The sequence below is a fragment of the Girardinichthys multiradiatus genome, chromosome 3 (genome assembly GCF_021462225.1).
Source record: "Girardinichthys multiradiatus isolate DD_20200921_A chromosome 3, DD_fGirMul_XY1, whole genome shotgun sequence".
NCBI lineage: Eukaryota > Metazoa > Chordata > Actinopteri > Cyprinodontiformes > Goodeidae > Girardinichthys > Girardinichthys multiradiatus.
Genome location: NC_061796.1, coordinates 16,294,528 through 16,310,061, shown reverse-complemented (window position 1 = coordinate 16,310,061; position 15,534 = coordinate 16,294,528). Strand labels below are relative to the sequence as shown.

Sequence of the window (15,534 nt, the reverse complement as noted above, 5' to 3'; positions counted from 1 at the left end):
AACATCTGCAAAATGCTTCTGTTCCCGACAACACCTCCTCCTGCAACCAACCTCCACCCACGCGCACAAACAGATGCAGACACATGCAAACACGCAACCACAATATCCTTTATCTTTGGTCTGGCTTTCAACTGTGATTATAGGAGGTGGCGAAGTATGAAACAATAGATGTCGTATACAGAACAGTAGCTTTGCCCTGAGCTGGGATAGGATAATCTAGGGTCAATTTTAAAAGACAAGTAAATTGACACACACACTGTTAAGGTTTGATGCTCAAAAGTAAACCATTAGTCTGTTTTGCTCTAAGTGACTCACTTGAGCAAATGAGATCCACAAAGACTAACACCAGGCAACCTTGACAACACACTTGTTCTTCGAGCAATTAGACCTTGAAAGGGGTGAGGCATCTTCAACTCTTCAGCTTCATCTCCTAACAACACCTCACTCAGGTTGTGTACCTGGTGACAGCCTGGTAACTCGAGTTGTTGGTAAAGCTTACCCAAACTAATCTCATTTCTTTAAAAATAGTTTGGATAATGATCAAGAGGTGGTCCGTGTGCTCTATCTGGTTGAAATGAATAAGAGAACATTATATGGCAGATAAATATTTCAGACACATGTTCTGACTTGTTGCCTCAGAAGGCCCGATGGCTGACTGGTGATATATTTAACCCCACAATGAACTTAAAGATTTCGACAGCCAGAGGTGAAATTGCTTTCTAAAAAGCACCATTTTGTGCGTGGCAGCCTTTAGTGACCAAAAAGAGTTCAATTCAGGATTTTTTGAGGGTGGAAAATATTAATCACATGGCTAATTGGGGAGGTTTTCTCGTGAAACTACCCAGATGTATTTTGCAGCCATGTCCTTTTTTTCCAGGTTGGATTTTAGGAAGCATTTCCCCTCCTTTCCTGTTTACATATCTTCAGTTTATCTTCCATTTTATTACCTTTCTACTGCCGCACCACCACCACTGCTGCTTCTGCCTTGAATTGAAATGCTTCAGTAATTTTAAACACACTCTCAAGGCAGTCAACTTGCTGCCCGTGAAAGAGCGAAGCCAGCAGGCCAGAGGGATTCCCTTGTGACTGATTCCAGAGATACAGCTGCAATCTCCCTCTAAACAACTGGCTTCTGCCAGTCTAAAAACTGGTAAAAATGGAGAAATAAAGGACTGCTTCAGATCCAGAGGCATCTGTATAGAATATGACCTGACGGTGGATTTATGATGGGTTTATAGCCAGGAAGTTAGTTACTGTAAGTTTATAACAAGAAAGGTGTGAGGTGACTTGACCTGAGACAATAAAGGCTGAAAGAGACGCGGCTTAGAGTGGAATTGCATATAAAAATGATCAGAAGATGCTGAATGTTGGCCAGCATTCATAATATTAGGTTAAACATTTTCAACTTGAAAGCTAGCTGGTTTTGCATGATGTTTTACAGCCTCACAGGGGTTACAGTAGTACCTGACTGACTGAAAAGAGAATGCTAGATGTATGTCTACTTTAGGTTTTTCTTGGAATTATGTTTCAACATTATTCATTTTAGCTATATTCATTTAACCCTTAGGACGTCCTATAAAATCCTAATGCAAAAATGTCAGTTTCTCAAAGACAGCAGAAGAAATATTGTATATTACCTTAGCATGGATTATTTGTATCAATGATAATTTTAATCCATTAAAGTCAAGGATGTTTACTTAACTCCATTGTTTTTAAATTAAAAAGTATGCATTGTTTCCCCTGTCATTATTTTGGAGGGGCAACCCACCCTTCATCAACCCTGCTGCTATTAAAAGAAACACACAAAAATCATGTCCCCCAATACCACCCCAAACAAAAAGCCAGTATGTATGTTACATGCTGACATTTTCCCCACTGAAGCTAAAAATTTGTTCAAAATCTTGTCATGTCTCGTTCTTGTGAAGCCACTATTATTACACAGGGTGGGTTTCCAGGGCAACCTTCGTACAAGACGCACCATAGATATAACCAAAACAGCAGTGCTTACCAAGTATTATTTCAAAATAAGCATCATAAATCATGCACTGGTCTGATGATGCCAAAGCAGAGTGTAGGCAGTATTACACGCCCCACTTTTCAGTTTTTTGTTAAAAAAGTTTGACACATCCAATAAATGTCATTCCACGTCACGATTGTGTCCCACTTGTTGTTGATTCTTCATAAAAAATTATAATTTTATATCTTTATGTTTGAAGCCTGAAATGTGGCAAGAGGTTGACCAGTTCAAGGGGGCCAAGTACTTTCGCAAGGCACTGTATCAACCAGTTTATCTGGTGTTTAGACTTGTCTGTGGTAGCTGCTTAAGTCAAGTGTAAACAACCTTTAAATTAACTCTTAACAAGTTCTTCCAGTAGGAATCATAATAGCCGAGTAAGGTTATAGTTAAGGATGCCATCCTAATGCTTCAGAACAAACTGCGTGAAGGAGAGATGGAGACAGGGACATGGAGAGGGCCACTCTTCTCTCTGCTGCAGATCAGGCCATGTGGCGCTCCAGAGCTGCAGGCAACACTCCAATCCAATAGATTTTAAATCTATCCGGCTCACCAGGGAATTCCCTTCCCTCTGAGTCAGAGAGTAGGCTTTCCCCATCTCTCTCTCTCCCTCTCTCGCTCTGTTTATCTGTCTGTCTATTTTCCCTGCCTCTAGCGCTCATTCCATCTGTAGAAAGCAGGGCAGGCTAGAACACACACTGCAATAAGTGTGCCAGGTATGTCTTCCTTCACCTATGCCAGTATACAAACTGGACACACTGGAACAAAACAATTAATGTGAACATTATCAAAGTGGAATCTAACTCAACAAAGCACAAGCTGATGGAAAGTTTAATAAATGCACAAGCTGCGGCTCTGCAAATATAATTATTTTCATCCCAGAAAGAGGGGAAAAAGACAAATCTTGTAGGAGCAGAAACAAAGATGTGAAATCTGGATTTCTTGGGTTTATGATGATCTGGTATTTGATTCATTCGATCTCTGTTCTATATGTGGTCAGAACTGAGCTGAAAAACTATTTTTTTTTTTTCTTTTATAATAGTGAATAAATCAGATGTCCTGCAGGATGTAAAAATCAGTTTGCCATTGGTTTAAATACTAAATTTAGAGCAGGATATATTCTCTTTCCTTTGTGCACCTGGAAACGGGCAGCATTTCTAAAGAAGTACTGCCTGTTTCTAACTTTTTCCTTCCTTCTCTTTCTTTCCTTGATATCGGGATCCGTTCTTTTCCGCTTCTCTCCTCTACGGGGAATCCTTCGTGGATGACTCACAGAAAACACTTCCTCCTGAACAACACAAACAGGCCCGCAGGCTAGCAGCTAGAGTGAGTACCAGCGTATACAACAGCATCAGCAAACACATTCAACTATAGAGTTTGCATCAGTTATCCCTTGGGAGATGAAGGGAAGCAGTGGGTATGGATGAGACGTTTAAAAAGAAAGTAATTATCTTTCAAGCTGCATTAAGATTTCCTGCAGCAGCAACAGGAATAGGTCAGTTTATTTGATACACGGGATGTCTCAGGGGGCAGGGGAGGACAGACATTAAAAAGCAACACACATAGAAGGAGGGGATGGTTTTAACTGTACGAACAGGGAAAGAAGCTGCTGCTTTTGTTGATCCCTGAACAGAATTAATTGTCACTTACAGTGTCTTGCAAGATAATTCATATCAATTGAACTTAAACTAAAAATCTGAAAAGTTTGGAGTGTATTTGCATAGACTCCCCTTGAGTCAACACTTTGTAAAACCACCTTTTGTTGCAATTATAAAAGGAAACCTTTTGGGATATGTCTCTGCTGGATGTTTACACATACAAACTGAAATTGTTGGCCATTCTTCTTTGGAAAATAACCCAAACCCAGTCATGCTGACAGGAGAGCATTCGTGAACATAACATTTTTGAATTTAGGTCTGGGCTTTCACTGGATCAATCTAAGATATATACTTTGCTCTATGTCTGCTCTGGCTGAATGTTGAGAATCGTTGTCCTGCTGGAAGGTGAACTTCCACCCCGACCCTTTAAGATGTTTCTTCAATGATTGACCTGTGTTTAGCTACATCCATCTTCCCGTCAACCCTGAGCAGCTTCTCTGTCCCCTCCTGGACAAAAACATCCCCACAGCATAATGCTGCCACCACCATGTTTCCCAATAGGGCTACTGTGTTCAGTGTGATGTTCAGTTGTAGTTTTCCACCACAAAATAGGTGGACTCTATTCACTAATTAGGTGACTAGTGAAGGCATTTTGTTGAGCTGGATTTTTCTTAGGGGTATCAGAATATATGGAGCAGAACATAAATGCTATTTTTTATAAAATATTTTAAAATGTGTGCCTTTTTCCTACGAATTTCCTTCCAACTTTATGTTGGTCTATCTTATAAAATCCAAACAAACTGCAGAGTTTGCAGTTGGAATATGTGATAAAGGTCAAGTGGTATGAATACTTCTGTAAGGCACTGCAGACTGGGACAGCCCCTTATTTTAAAATGATGCAACTATTTATTTTGGTACATAGATATAAATATGATATCAATATTTTTAGATTTAAAATCAGCCCTTAGTATCACTTCAATAAATATCTCTGTAGATGCTTCAAGAATTTCTTACTTTCAATATAAAGCTAGTGGTTCAATTATTCTTAAAGGTCTGATGGTTATTTTAGACTGCTTCTTCATTTAACCACTAATTGTTAATGGGACAATTTTGTAAATGTTTATGGTAGTTTCTTTATTATTATTATTATTTCAAATTTGAGCATTTAAAAGGCAAGCCTTTATGATTTATAGCTGGCCCATTTGAGCTAATGGGCTTTTGAGCTGCCTGTGATCCTGCACTGACTCAATTTAGATGATTTTAACTGCAAAGGATTATTCACACACGTTGGACTCAAACTTCCCAAAATCCGTCTTTTGCTCCTTAGGATTTGTGGAACATTCTGGAAGGTGTTTATTGGAGTCAATTTCGGAAAGTGAGCAGCCATTCTGACCTTCGATGGCAGCAGCAGTAATGGCTGTCACCACTGTGGCAAAAGCAGTGATTGGTTTCTAGGCCTTCCAAGGAGTTTGGCTACGCATAAATGTGTGTGCCTCTTTGCGTGTAATGGTAACTGTCTGAGAGAAGTAATCATTGTGGTGCGACGCTTTTAAGGGCTCATTTAGTCATGAACTTTTCCAGCAGAAAATAAAACCGAAGTTACAGAGAGAATCTGTAATAAAAATATAATTGTATGGTATTTCCCAAATCATTTTGATAGTGTTACTCTGAGCCTGACTCTAAATAAAGGGAATCTTTCTTTGAAACTTTATAAAATAGGATTTTTCTTAGGTAAAATGCCAAACTAATGGCAAATTTTGCTGTGTATTTTGGACCCATGTACTCTGCTTTATCCATGCTTATACGCAGCTGCCAGCACTGAAAGCATGTGTGTTTAGAGGGTGTGAATAAGTCTACAATGGACATTTTAATTCAGAGCAGTAATTCATTAAAGTTTACATAAAAACAGTCCAAGTACAAAACAGATAACCTCTGCTATGATCTCTCGCTCATCAATGGCGAGTCGGAAAACAGTCCGCTGAAATATCAATAGCAGGCCAAAGTGTGGGGATCCCATTGGAGAAGAACTCCACAGTGGCTAATGTCTTTAGCAGGTATTGAGGATAGATGTAAGAAAAACTGAATATTGGGGAGGGAAAAACAGAGAAACAGAAGGAAACAAGTCTGAAATAAGAAGAGTGGGTGAAAGACAGGAAACAGAACCTAGAAGGGGGTCACAGGGCTCAGACAGGAGGGCATGTATGTATGAGATTTCCTCTCCAGGGACCCCTCCACCCTCCGCCCCCATGACTAAGTAAAACCAGGAAAAAGAAGACACCAAATTACCAATGATTAACTCCTTCCCATGAACACATCATAGTTTCTTTCTTAACTCCAGATTCTTCACAGTTGATCATTCGGTGAGAGAAAAGCTAAAATTTTAAGAATTTTCAAAAAAAAAAAAACAAGTTTCCAGATTCTGTTTTCTATTATTAAAACCAATTGAAAGTGCTGATATGACTCTGATTTGTATTCCTGTGATCAAAAGAACTGAAGACTGACTCACCTCGACTTGCAGGATGCTTAACACTAATAGTAAAAATATTTTGATGCCTTTTTTAAATTGCAAAACTATTTATTTTTAATTTGTACATGCTCAACAACAAACTAAACACCATATTTTAACAAAACTAGCAAAGTATTCTTTGTGTAGAGGAGGGATCTGCAAATAATTGCAGATCCAAAACATAAAATGGGCCTCGCAGGTTTGCCAGGTAAAAAAAACAAAATAAAAACAGCATACAATACCCTACGTTATTTTGCCTAGATTTTTTTGTGTTTTTGTGTTTGATCATTCAGTGAGAGAAAAGCTAAAATTTTAAGAATCTTCAAAAAAAAAAACAAAGTTTCAAGATTCTGTTTTCTATTATTAAAACCAATTGAAAGTGCTGATATAACCTATGATTATATGAGGTATAAAACATTTACCCAAATGACCTATATAGAGTGTAATTTAGCAGAAAACAAAGTGCCGGTATGTTTTGTTGTTGCACAACTGCTTGTCCGTCACAAAAATTATGTACTTTTTCTTTCTCTTTTCACGGATGGGTGAGGGGTGCAGTGCAGATTCTGCAAACTCCAGAGTCTAGAGGCCGCTGCCTGAGAGGCTCGATCCCCTTTGGTCTTCAGCCTTGTTTTGGGGACTTCAGCAGAAGCTGGTTAGCTCACATTAGGTCAGCTGCATTGTTTAGAGTAGCAGTTCAGAGAGTTATTGAGTTGAGGTGCTTATCCAATAGGAGACATAAAACCCAACAACATAATTTTATAATCAATCCTATATCACACCGGAAGCCAGTGAACTGAAGCCAGTATAGGTGAAATGTGGCCATGTATTAGCATTATGGGTAAGAAGACGGGCCGCTCCCTTCTATACTAGTTCCAGATGATATTTTCAACTTCTGACTTAACAACAAAAACCCCCTTTAAAAGTCACACCAATGTTTATAGCAGAAGAATAGAGCGAAGTTGAGAAGAAACCTGCAAACCCAGAAAAAAACTGATTGTACCTATGCATGAAATCAGTGATTTCAGTCTTGTCTTCATTAGGATATTGTTTTAAAGAACTGGTCATCCATGTTTTAATCTAACAGTATTGTCACATAAAGGCTCAATGCAATCTTTGCTGTGAGGTCATAGGGTGAGTTATACTCAGACATCATTCACATAATGAAAAGCAATGTCGTGCCTTTCATAAAACAATCGATTTGATAATAAATATAATAAAAAAGCACTGAATCTAAAATGCTGCCTTGGAGTGAGGGCATACCACCATACAGTTACTCTGATTTGTATTCCTGTGATCAAAAGAACTGAAGACTGACTCACCTCGACTTGCAGGATGCTTAACACTAATAGTAAAAATATTTTGATGCCTTTTTTAAATTGCAAAAACTATTTCTTTTTCATTTGTACATGCTCAACAATAAACTAAACACCATATTTTAATGAAACTAGCAAAGTATTCTTTGTGTAGAGAAGGGATCTGTAAATAATTGCAAATCCAAAACATAAAATGGGCCTCACAGGTTTGCCGGGTAAAAAAAAAAAAAAAGAAAAAAAACAGCATACAATACCCTACGTTATTTTGGCTAGAATTGTTTGTGTTTGTATTAACAGCAACGGGAACAGGATATGGCTCAACAATGTTTCATTTAGCCAAGTTTAATAAGGGGTGCAACCATGTCTGCTTTTCAGTAAAAGTCACTGGATGCTTGTGGTCCTATTTATTATCAAATTAAATTAAAAGTAAAAAAGCGTGGTTAATAACAGATGAATACAGAATACAGAATACAGTATAAATGGCTATTCATTTTAATTTTTCATCAAAAAAGCATACATTTTCTAACTGATCATAAAAATATAAGTTAGAGGAAGGTTTTAGTTGTGATAGTTAAGGCCTTTAAAGTTGAGATTATGCCACTAAATACATGAATGATTAGATTTTTTTTTGCAAGCAATCAAAGAATTGTTCACGATCATCAGTCAGTCATACGCAAACTTGATTATTACTCTTTCTGCTGTTACTTCCACCCACAACACTGAGAATACAGAGAAACAAAAGGACTAGCCTGTCTTAGCCAGTGGCAGTGGTGAGAGACCACGGTTAACGTCTGGCAAAGTGAGTGAAAGGGTTAACTGTCAGGAGCAAGGCAGTAAGTGAAGACAGAACAGCAAGGCAGAAAGGAATAGTGAGAAAAAGAGATATTGCACATGGCCTGGTTGTGATTCATTCCTTAACTTGTGGCGAGAACCAAAGAACAGGCAATGGAAACTTCAGCAAATGTAAATACGCTTTGGTTAAAAATATAGTGTCCTAATGCACAACACATGTTGCTTTCTGGCAAGTCTTACTCTATTTTGACGGGAAGAAAGAATAAAAAAAAGAAAAACACAACTGGAAAGGAGAAGTGTAGATACATTTGAAAGAGATATTAGGAAGGGAGATTAAAATGTCGGGAGCACAGCCTGGGAAGGTTTGTGTCCAGTTTACCCTGTGCCTTCTCCACGAACACCACCTTGGACTCAGGAAGGAAATTGAGACCACCAAGCATCATCATTTTGCCTCCAGTGGCAGGATAACTCTCCACACTCTGCTTCTCCACCAAGGGAAGCTCCTGAGCTGAGCGCTGGGCTGCAGACACACACACACACACACACACACACACACACAGACACACACATCTTTCAGTTCTGGGTTCAAGTTCATGTGAACAGACTTGCTGATCACAATCTACCCTGAGAAGAGCATGACCAGGACACGGCCTGTAAAACAGCAGCTTTTGATTAAGAAAACCAGCTTATCAAATTTATTACGATGATTTCATGACCTCTTGCTAAGAGATTTTCAGCCAACAGCTGCTTCAAAAAAGGCACAGAACATTTCAGAATAATACGTTCACGGTCAGATCTTCGCTTCATTGTTTCCATCAAGCAGCCTGTGGCCAACCACCTGTCTCTGCTTTTGTTGAAATGAGGCAAGCTGGGGTCAACTTTAACCTCTGGAATATACTGACAGGATTTACAGCCAGATGATTAAACTGAATGCTTATTATCACATAGATGTGGATTTGATTTATGAATTTATTTGAATACAAGTTTTCTAAAGAGCTTTAAGGTCCCTTACTGTTCAGAGATGATGAACCAGCTCCAAATAACTTTGACGTTCAACAATAAAGTGTAATGTTAGCTCTGCCTCAGCACAATGCTTTAATTCGTTTCTTGGGTGCCAATCACATAACACCTATACACAGAAATAAATTTCAAAGAAAAATAAATTTCTTAGGATGAAATCATTTAACCAAGCCAAAACTGGGTCTGGCAAATGCCCTTTGTGGAACATGTGCTAATGGGGTGCTTTTACCACAATAACTTGAGCATTCATAAAATGTGAATTTAGTAAAGGTAATGTGTGTTAGGCAGTATGAACAATGCATCTTTTGCCTTGGTGAAATACTTTGATTGTATAAACCTTATTGAGTCCAAAGGTACTGAATTTGTTCCAGTAGGTAATAAAATAGAGGCTCATTTTATTGCATGGCGACAATAGATCCCACTTTTTTCTCAACTGGAAAGCCATTGGAAAGATTTTGTGTTTGTTTCTGTTTGGCTGTGTGTATGTGCATGTGTGTGTGTGTGTTAATGTCTCAGACTTACAGCATTCGATAGGGTTTGAGGCAACCTGTAGAGACACCGTTCTGCCGTTGGGCTGGTTGATGTGCACACGGAACACCAACCTGACGCGGGTGTTTTTCCGCCCGATGTCTGTTTCTCCTTTGCGTAGTTCGATGTCGGAATTGCGCAGTTTCAGGATTCCTGCACAGTCAATTCTAGAAGAGAGGCAGGATGAAAAAATATCTGATTATTCATTTATACATTATGTTGTCACTATCTGAACGAATCATTGTTTCTCTCTTGTATGATTAGTTAATCATATAACAGTACATAATGCATTTTAAATACAGTTTCTTACTAAAATGTTCATACCCTTTAACTTTTTCACATTTTATGATGTTACAACCACAAACCTCAGTATATATATTATTGACATTTTTTTATGTGATAGACGCTTGTCAAAGTAGTGCATATTAGAGCAAAATCATATATGGTTTCTAAATTTTTCACCAAGAAAATTTGAAACATGAGGCCTCCATTTGTACTCTGCTGCCCTGAGCCGATACTTTATAGAATTACATTTCGCTGCCATTACAGCCACAAGATTTTTGGGGTAATGTCTCTACAAGGTTTGAACATCTGGAAACTGATATTTTGCCCATTCTTCTTTGCAGAATAGCTCAAGCTCACTGATGGAGATTGGATGAAGACCATCTGTTAACATCAGTTTTCAAGACATGCCACAGATAATTTTAATTGGATTTAGATCTGGACTTTAGCTGGACCATTATATCACATAAATGTGCTTTGATCTAAACCATTGTAGCACTAGCATCAAGGATTGTATTATGTTTAGATCCATCCATCTTTCTATCAACTCTAAACATCCCCGTTGTTGGTAGAGAAAAGGATCCCTACGGCATGATGCCACCACCACCATGTTTTCCAGTGGAAATTATGTTTCCAGTGTGATGTAAAGTGTAAGTTTTCCACCGCATTTATTATTTTCTATATGAGTCAACATATACTGAAAACCCGGTGTCCTTTTCCTTCCACTTCAGAATTATGCACTACTTTTGGGTCTATCACATACAATCTCAATAAAACACACTCAGGTTTTTGATTGTAATGTGACAAAAGGCAGAAAAGTACAATGGGTGTCAATAATTTTGAAAGAAACAAAACCTCCATGCATTTAGCATCAGCGATTATGATATTGTATTCACACATTGGAAGATTATTTGGGCATAACTATTTAAATATCGATTAATGGGTTTATTTAATATTTTAACTGCTCAAAGCATTGAGGGGATAATTATCATAAGACACCAGTATCACAGAAAGATCTATCAGTATGCAGAGCCACTTTGTCCTTTGAATTTCTTCATTCTGTCCATAAACTGCTTGTAATCATTTCCACATGCAGCAGCAGACCATTCCCTAAGCTGTCTGTCGTTATTTATTCCATTTTACAATTTGGGAGGTAAAGAGCTGAAGTTTCTCTTCATCTATTTAGTGGAGAAAAGGTTTTTTGCCGGCATTTATAAATTGAAATACAACTAATTTGGCTGGTAAAAAGGAGAGAAAACAAATGGGATATGCTCTGGCATTTTATTTGTGTTACGTGGTAGATTTCTGGGCAGTACTCCTGGAACACGGCAAACGTCAGGTTTTGCACCATTTTTTTTTACTTTCCATGCTTTTGGTTTGCACAATACGAATGAGGAAAAACTGAAAAAGAAGTCTAGACATCCACTCCTTATCACATCTGCAAAATCTGGTGCTCTGTCATGACTATATAAAATCAGCATCGGAAAGATAGGCATTAGAAATTATTCACGTGTCTTTGGCAGAATTTGTTGAACCTAGTGGGGAATAGACATTTTAAAATCTTTAAGGCAACCGTCTTACAAATTCTCACAAGAACTGTTAGAAAATCTCTGCCAGCTTTCTTATTAACTTGTGATTTAATGTTACAACAAGTTCAGTTAGCTTTTGTGCACAAACAGACTTCTTTTAACAGGAATGGAGAAAAACCAAAGCTGTCAGAAACTGCAGTTTGCTGCCATCTGCATCCCACACATGCAAGCAAATCATCGCCGGCAGGAGAGCAGATGAAGTTGAAGACTGCCTTATCAAAGTGACTAGTAAACATCTCAGCGGAAACAGGCAGTTAAAGGCCTTTCTTTACGTTTGACTGTCAGAGGAAAGCAGAGGAAACTTTCACTCCTCTGCTTTCAAGCTGGGTGTGAACGTCAAAGAGGAAAAGTTAACACCACATGAGAAGTCTTTCTTATTGTCAATCAAACCAGAAGGGACTCGTTAGCTGAAACAAATAAGCAGTGCACATGAGAATATGACTGTATAAAGGATATTGTGGTTCTGTTGTGCATGATAGACGGGACTAATATTAATGTTAAAGAGAAATGTCCAATAATTATCCCTACACTGCCAGTTATTTTAGCAAGCATTAAACTAGCTGTCCTACAACTGTTTTAACACTTTATTAGAAACAAAACTGCTAATATCTAAATAGCAAAGGGATAAATGTAGTTTTGAGTAAGATAATGACCTTATTTAACACAGGGTTCTAGGAACGAGTCCAAAAAAATTCCCTCCAGTCTCATGTGAAAGGAGCGTCTGGAAAAGAGCCACTACCTGGACACAATGTAGAGTTCCTCCTATGACCAAAACCATGCAAGTCTCGTTATTTAGTGAGTCTAAACTGTCCACAGAAGAGTGTCCCTCTAGCAACAACTACTGCAAATCAGATTGTCCTTTTATATAACACAGCACGTTTTAAGTTGGAAGTAATATGAAAGCAAAAGAAACCTGTTATTCTTTGTAATTTTGTTGGAGGGGTGTATAAGGTTTTATTCACTGATGCTACAAAGTCTTAGCTTTGGCTACTATTACTCCTAAAAAGGCATAACCAAGACCTATTTATGGCTGTTAAAATTGTTTAATAAACACATTTGTTGGAACATGACATTAAATAAAGACCTGCAGATGGAATTTGCTCTACTGATCTCTATTGTCCCTAATCTAAAATACTCTGTTTAAAAATGTATTGCGGAAATATGAATTCTAAAAGATTAAACTGTGATGTTGATATTATGTGTACAGTGCGTTGCCTGCACACTATAGTGCAAGCAATGCACTGAGAAATCAGCCGGTGACTGGAATCAGCTGATTTTACCCATGACCGGTCCTGATTGGCTGCTCTGAAACTTATTATGAGAATCAGTGAAATTGCAGTCAGCTGAAATGTGCATTGGCAAATTAGAGCTTTAAAAAATCGGTGAATGGAAATTGTCTTCAAAATCCCTCATCGGTGCATTTCTAATGGTGGGTATTAAACTGGACAAACAATTTTATTTCGTTCTTTTTGCCACATCTTAAATGTACTATTTTTTGCTACTTGTTTCCAAAAATGTTACTAAATGTGAAAAAGGAAACTCGAGGTGGTAAAAGCTGCCATTTAAGAATGCTGTACATTCCATCTTATAATAATCAGCTGGAAAGTGCTTATTGTTTTTTGCAATATTTTATTTTCAATTTTCAAACAACAAACAATACTGATTCCCTACTTCTCTCCCTGCCAGGGCTATTTCAAAGAATTTTAGTTTGTTTTATCAAAATAGAGTACAAAGAGTGAAAATAAATATAGATTGCAAACCATTATGCTGTGGTTTTTCAGGTCTTGAAATTGCCCAAATTGCTGCTTAGAAATGACTGTAGTTAAAGATAACAAAAAATAAAGTCTTGTTTGACAGATTGTACTTGCTTTTTAGTTGTTCAAAGGATATTAAAGTTCCTTTTTCAAAGCAGTCCTCCAAGATATGTTCTGCATTTTAATACCAGGTTTCCAGAATCTTATTATTTAGTGGAATGAGGTGGTTCTGTTTCAGAGGTGACTTTCTGACAGTCTGGTTTTGTGTCCAATGCATTTATGTACATCATACCATAAGCTTTTTGAGTCATACTTATACACAAAATCAGAATAAGCATTATCGGTCAAAGGATGGAATGCAATGTGAACCCATGATGGAACTATGTCAGCTTTAAACATAGATAAAATAAACCACATCTGTGCTGCGAAGTAATATTTTTTTTAATTTGGTAGTTGAAGCCCTCCTGATTTGTAATCCCATTATAATATTTCTAAAGCCCTCCTGGCCACCTTACCTTTCCAAATGACTGTATCACAGTTTTGTTGAGAGACTTAAAGAAAAGTTGTGGTAAGGGTATAGAGAGCGATTGAAAAAGATAATGTCAACCTTGGTAGGATGTTCATTTTAATGCAGTTAATTCTTCCAATCAAAGAGATGGGTAGGCTTGGCCGTTTCTGTAGGTCTTCCTCAATCTTTTTAATAGGTGGGTTATAATTCAGTGAAAGGAAAGCACGTATTGTTCCTGTTTGTATGTGTTTATTATGTGTTTGTGACAGGCACTATTTTTTTCAATACACTTGCCACTTTGGTAAGAATGTTTTGGCACATTCATCCTATTGTCATATATAAATAAACTGGCTGACATTAATGTAGTTGAGGCACTTCATATGGGTGGAATGGTGACTGTATCCTGACCTTTACAGTCCCTGTTTATGCATGTCAGGCAGAGTTAGCCAGCCATGAACTGCGTCGACCCTAAAAATTGTGCACCTCATGGGGTTGAAAGGACAGAGGCCTATTTAAAATTGTGTGGTGTAATGTGCCTGCAATCATGCGTTCTGTTCTGCATGGTTAAGCCATAAAAGAAACATTGTGTTTTAAAGTAAGGTTTACTTCAGAAACAAATATGGAGAAAAGGTTAATTAACACATCTCAAAGCACTCACATGGCTCTCATGTTGTTTTCCGGCAGTAGAGGGATCTCCAGAATCTTTGTGTTGGATTGCATGACTTCGTGGCTGGCAGTGGAGACGGTTTTGCCGGTGATGCGGTGGACCTGGTAGAAGGCATGTGGTCGCAGGAGGCGATCGTCTGCTGTCCCGATGAAAAGCTGCAGGGTGAGCGGCTCGCTTTCCATGTAACCATAAAGCTGGTGGGATAACAAAGAAGCCGAGGTGAGAAGAAACACCAGCTGTTAGTACCTTCAGGGCAGGAAACAGATTAAATGTGCATCAGCTACTAATAACTAAAAAGGTATTTAATGGCAGTATTTAATGGCTCTAATAAAAAACTCCTTTTTTTTCATATTTTCAATAGTTCACATCTTTTGAGTTAATTTACAGAACTTAAAAAATGGTGATTTATTTTTGTCTGTTTCTGATTCCCTGTGGAATTAAAGATCCATTGTGTCTACAGACATGGACACAGATAAACAATCCCAGGAGTTTCTCATCACCTCTGCTAAATAAAATCTTATAATTCTTTCACTTTAGAAATGAAAACACAAAGAAGGAAGCAGCAAACTAAGGTTAAAATAATTTTTAGACACAAGTCTACCTGAACATGTGATGATCTCGTTTTATTCTATTTGTTTTTTTTCCAAGCATTGGCTGAGTTATTATCAATTTTCTATTATACATGGGTTGTATCAAAATGATGAAACAGTATTTTTGATGCTGACAAATTATTCTTGAGTCTTAAGGTTACTGGAAACCCAACCATGATATACATGAAGGCAGATGATTGAAACCTAAAACTAAATCTGCACTCAAAAATCTGTTGTGTTATTTTTATTACCTTAATGCTGGCTTTATGCTATTAAGATAGAGATTGGGTTGTTTTAATTAAACATTGGGTCAAAAATTGTGACCACATTTGCTGGCTTAGAGACCAGACTAGAAGAAGTCTCATCATTCTTC

The 15,534-nt window shown here is 37.8% G+C and overlaps 1 protein-coding gene across 2 annotated transcripts in view; it reads right to left on the bottom strand.

The window, feature by feature from the left end:
* LOC124864120 (nuclear factor of activated T-cells, cytoplasmic 1-like) overlaps nucleotides 1-15,534 on the bottom strand; it is a 72,429-nt gene that overhangs the window by 37,600 nt on the left and 19,295 nt on the right. For both annotated transcript variants that reach the window (XM_047358757.1, XM_047358767.1), the window contains exons 4-6: nucleotides 14,563-14,765; nucleotides 9,766-9,938; nucleotides 8,603-8,743 (exon numbers count right to left, since the gene is read on the bottom strand). In XM_047358757.1, the coding sequence (XP_047214713.1) occupies nucleotides 8,603-8,743; nucleotides 9,766-9,938; nucleotides 14,563-14,765 (517 nt within the window). The remainder of the gene's footprint in view (nucleotides 1-8,602; nucleotides 8,744-9,765; nucleotides 9,939-14,562; nucleotides 14,766-15,534) is intronic.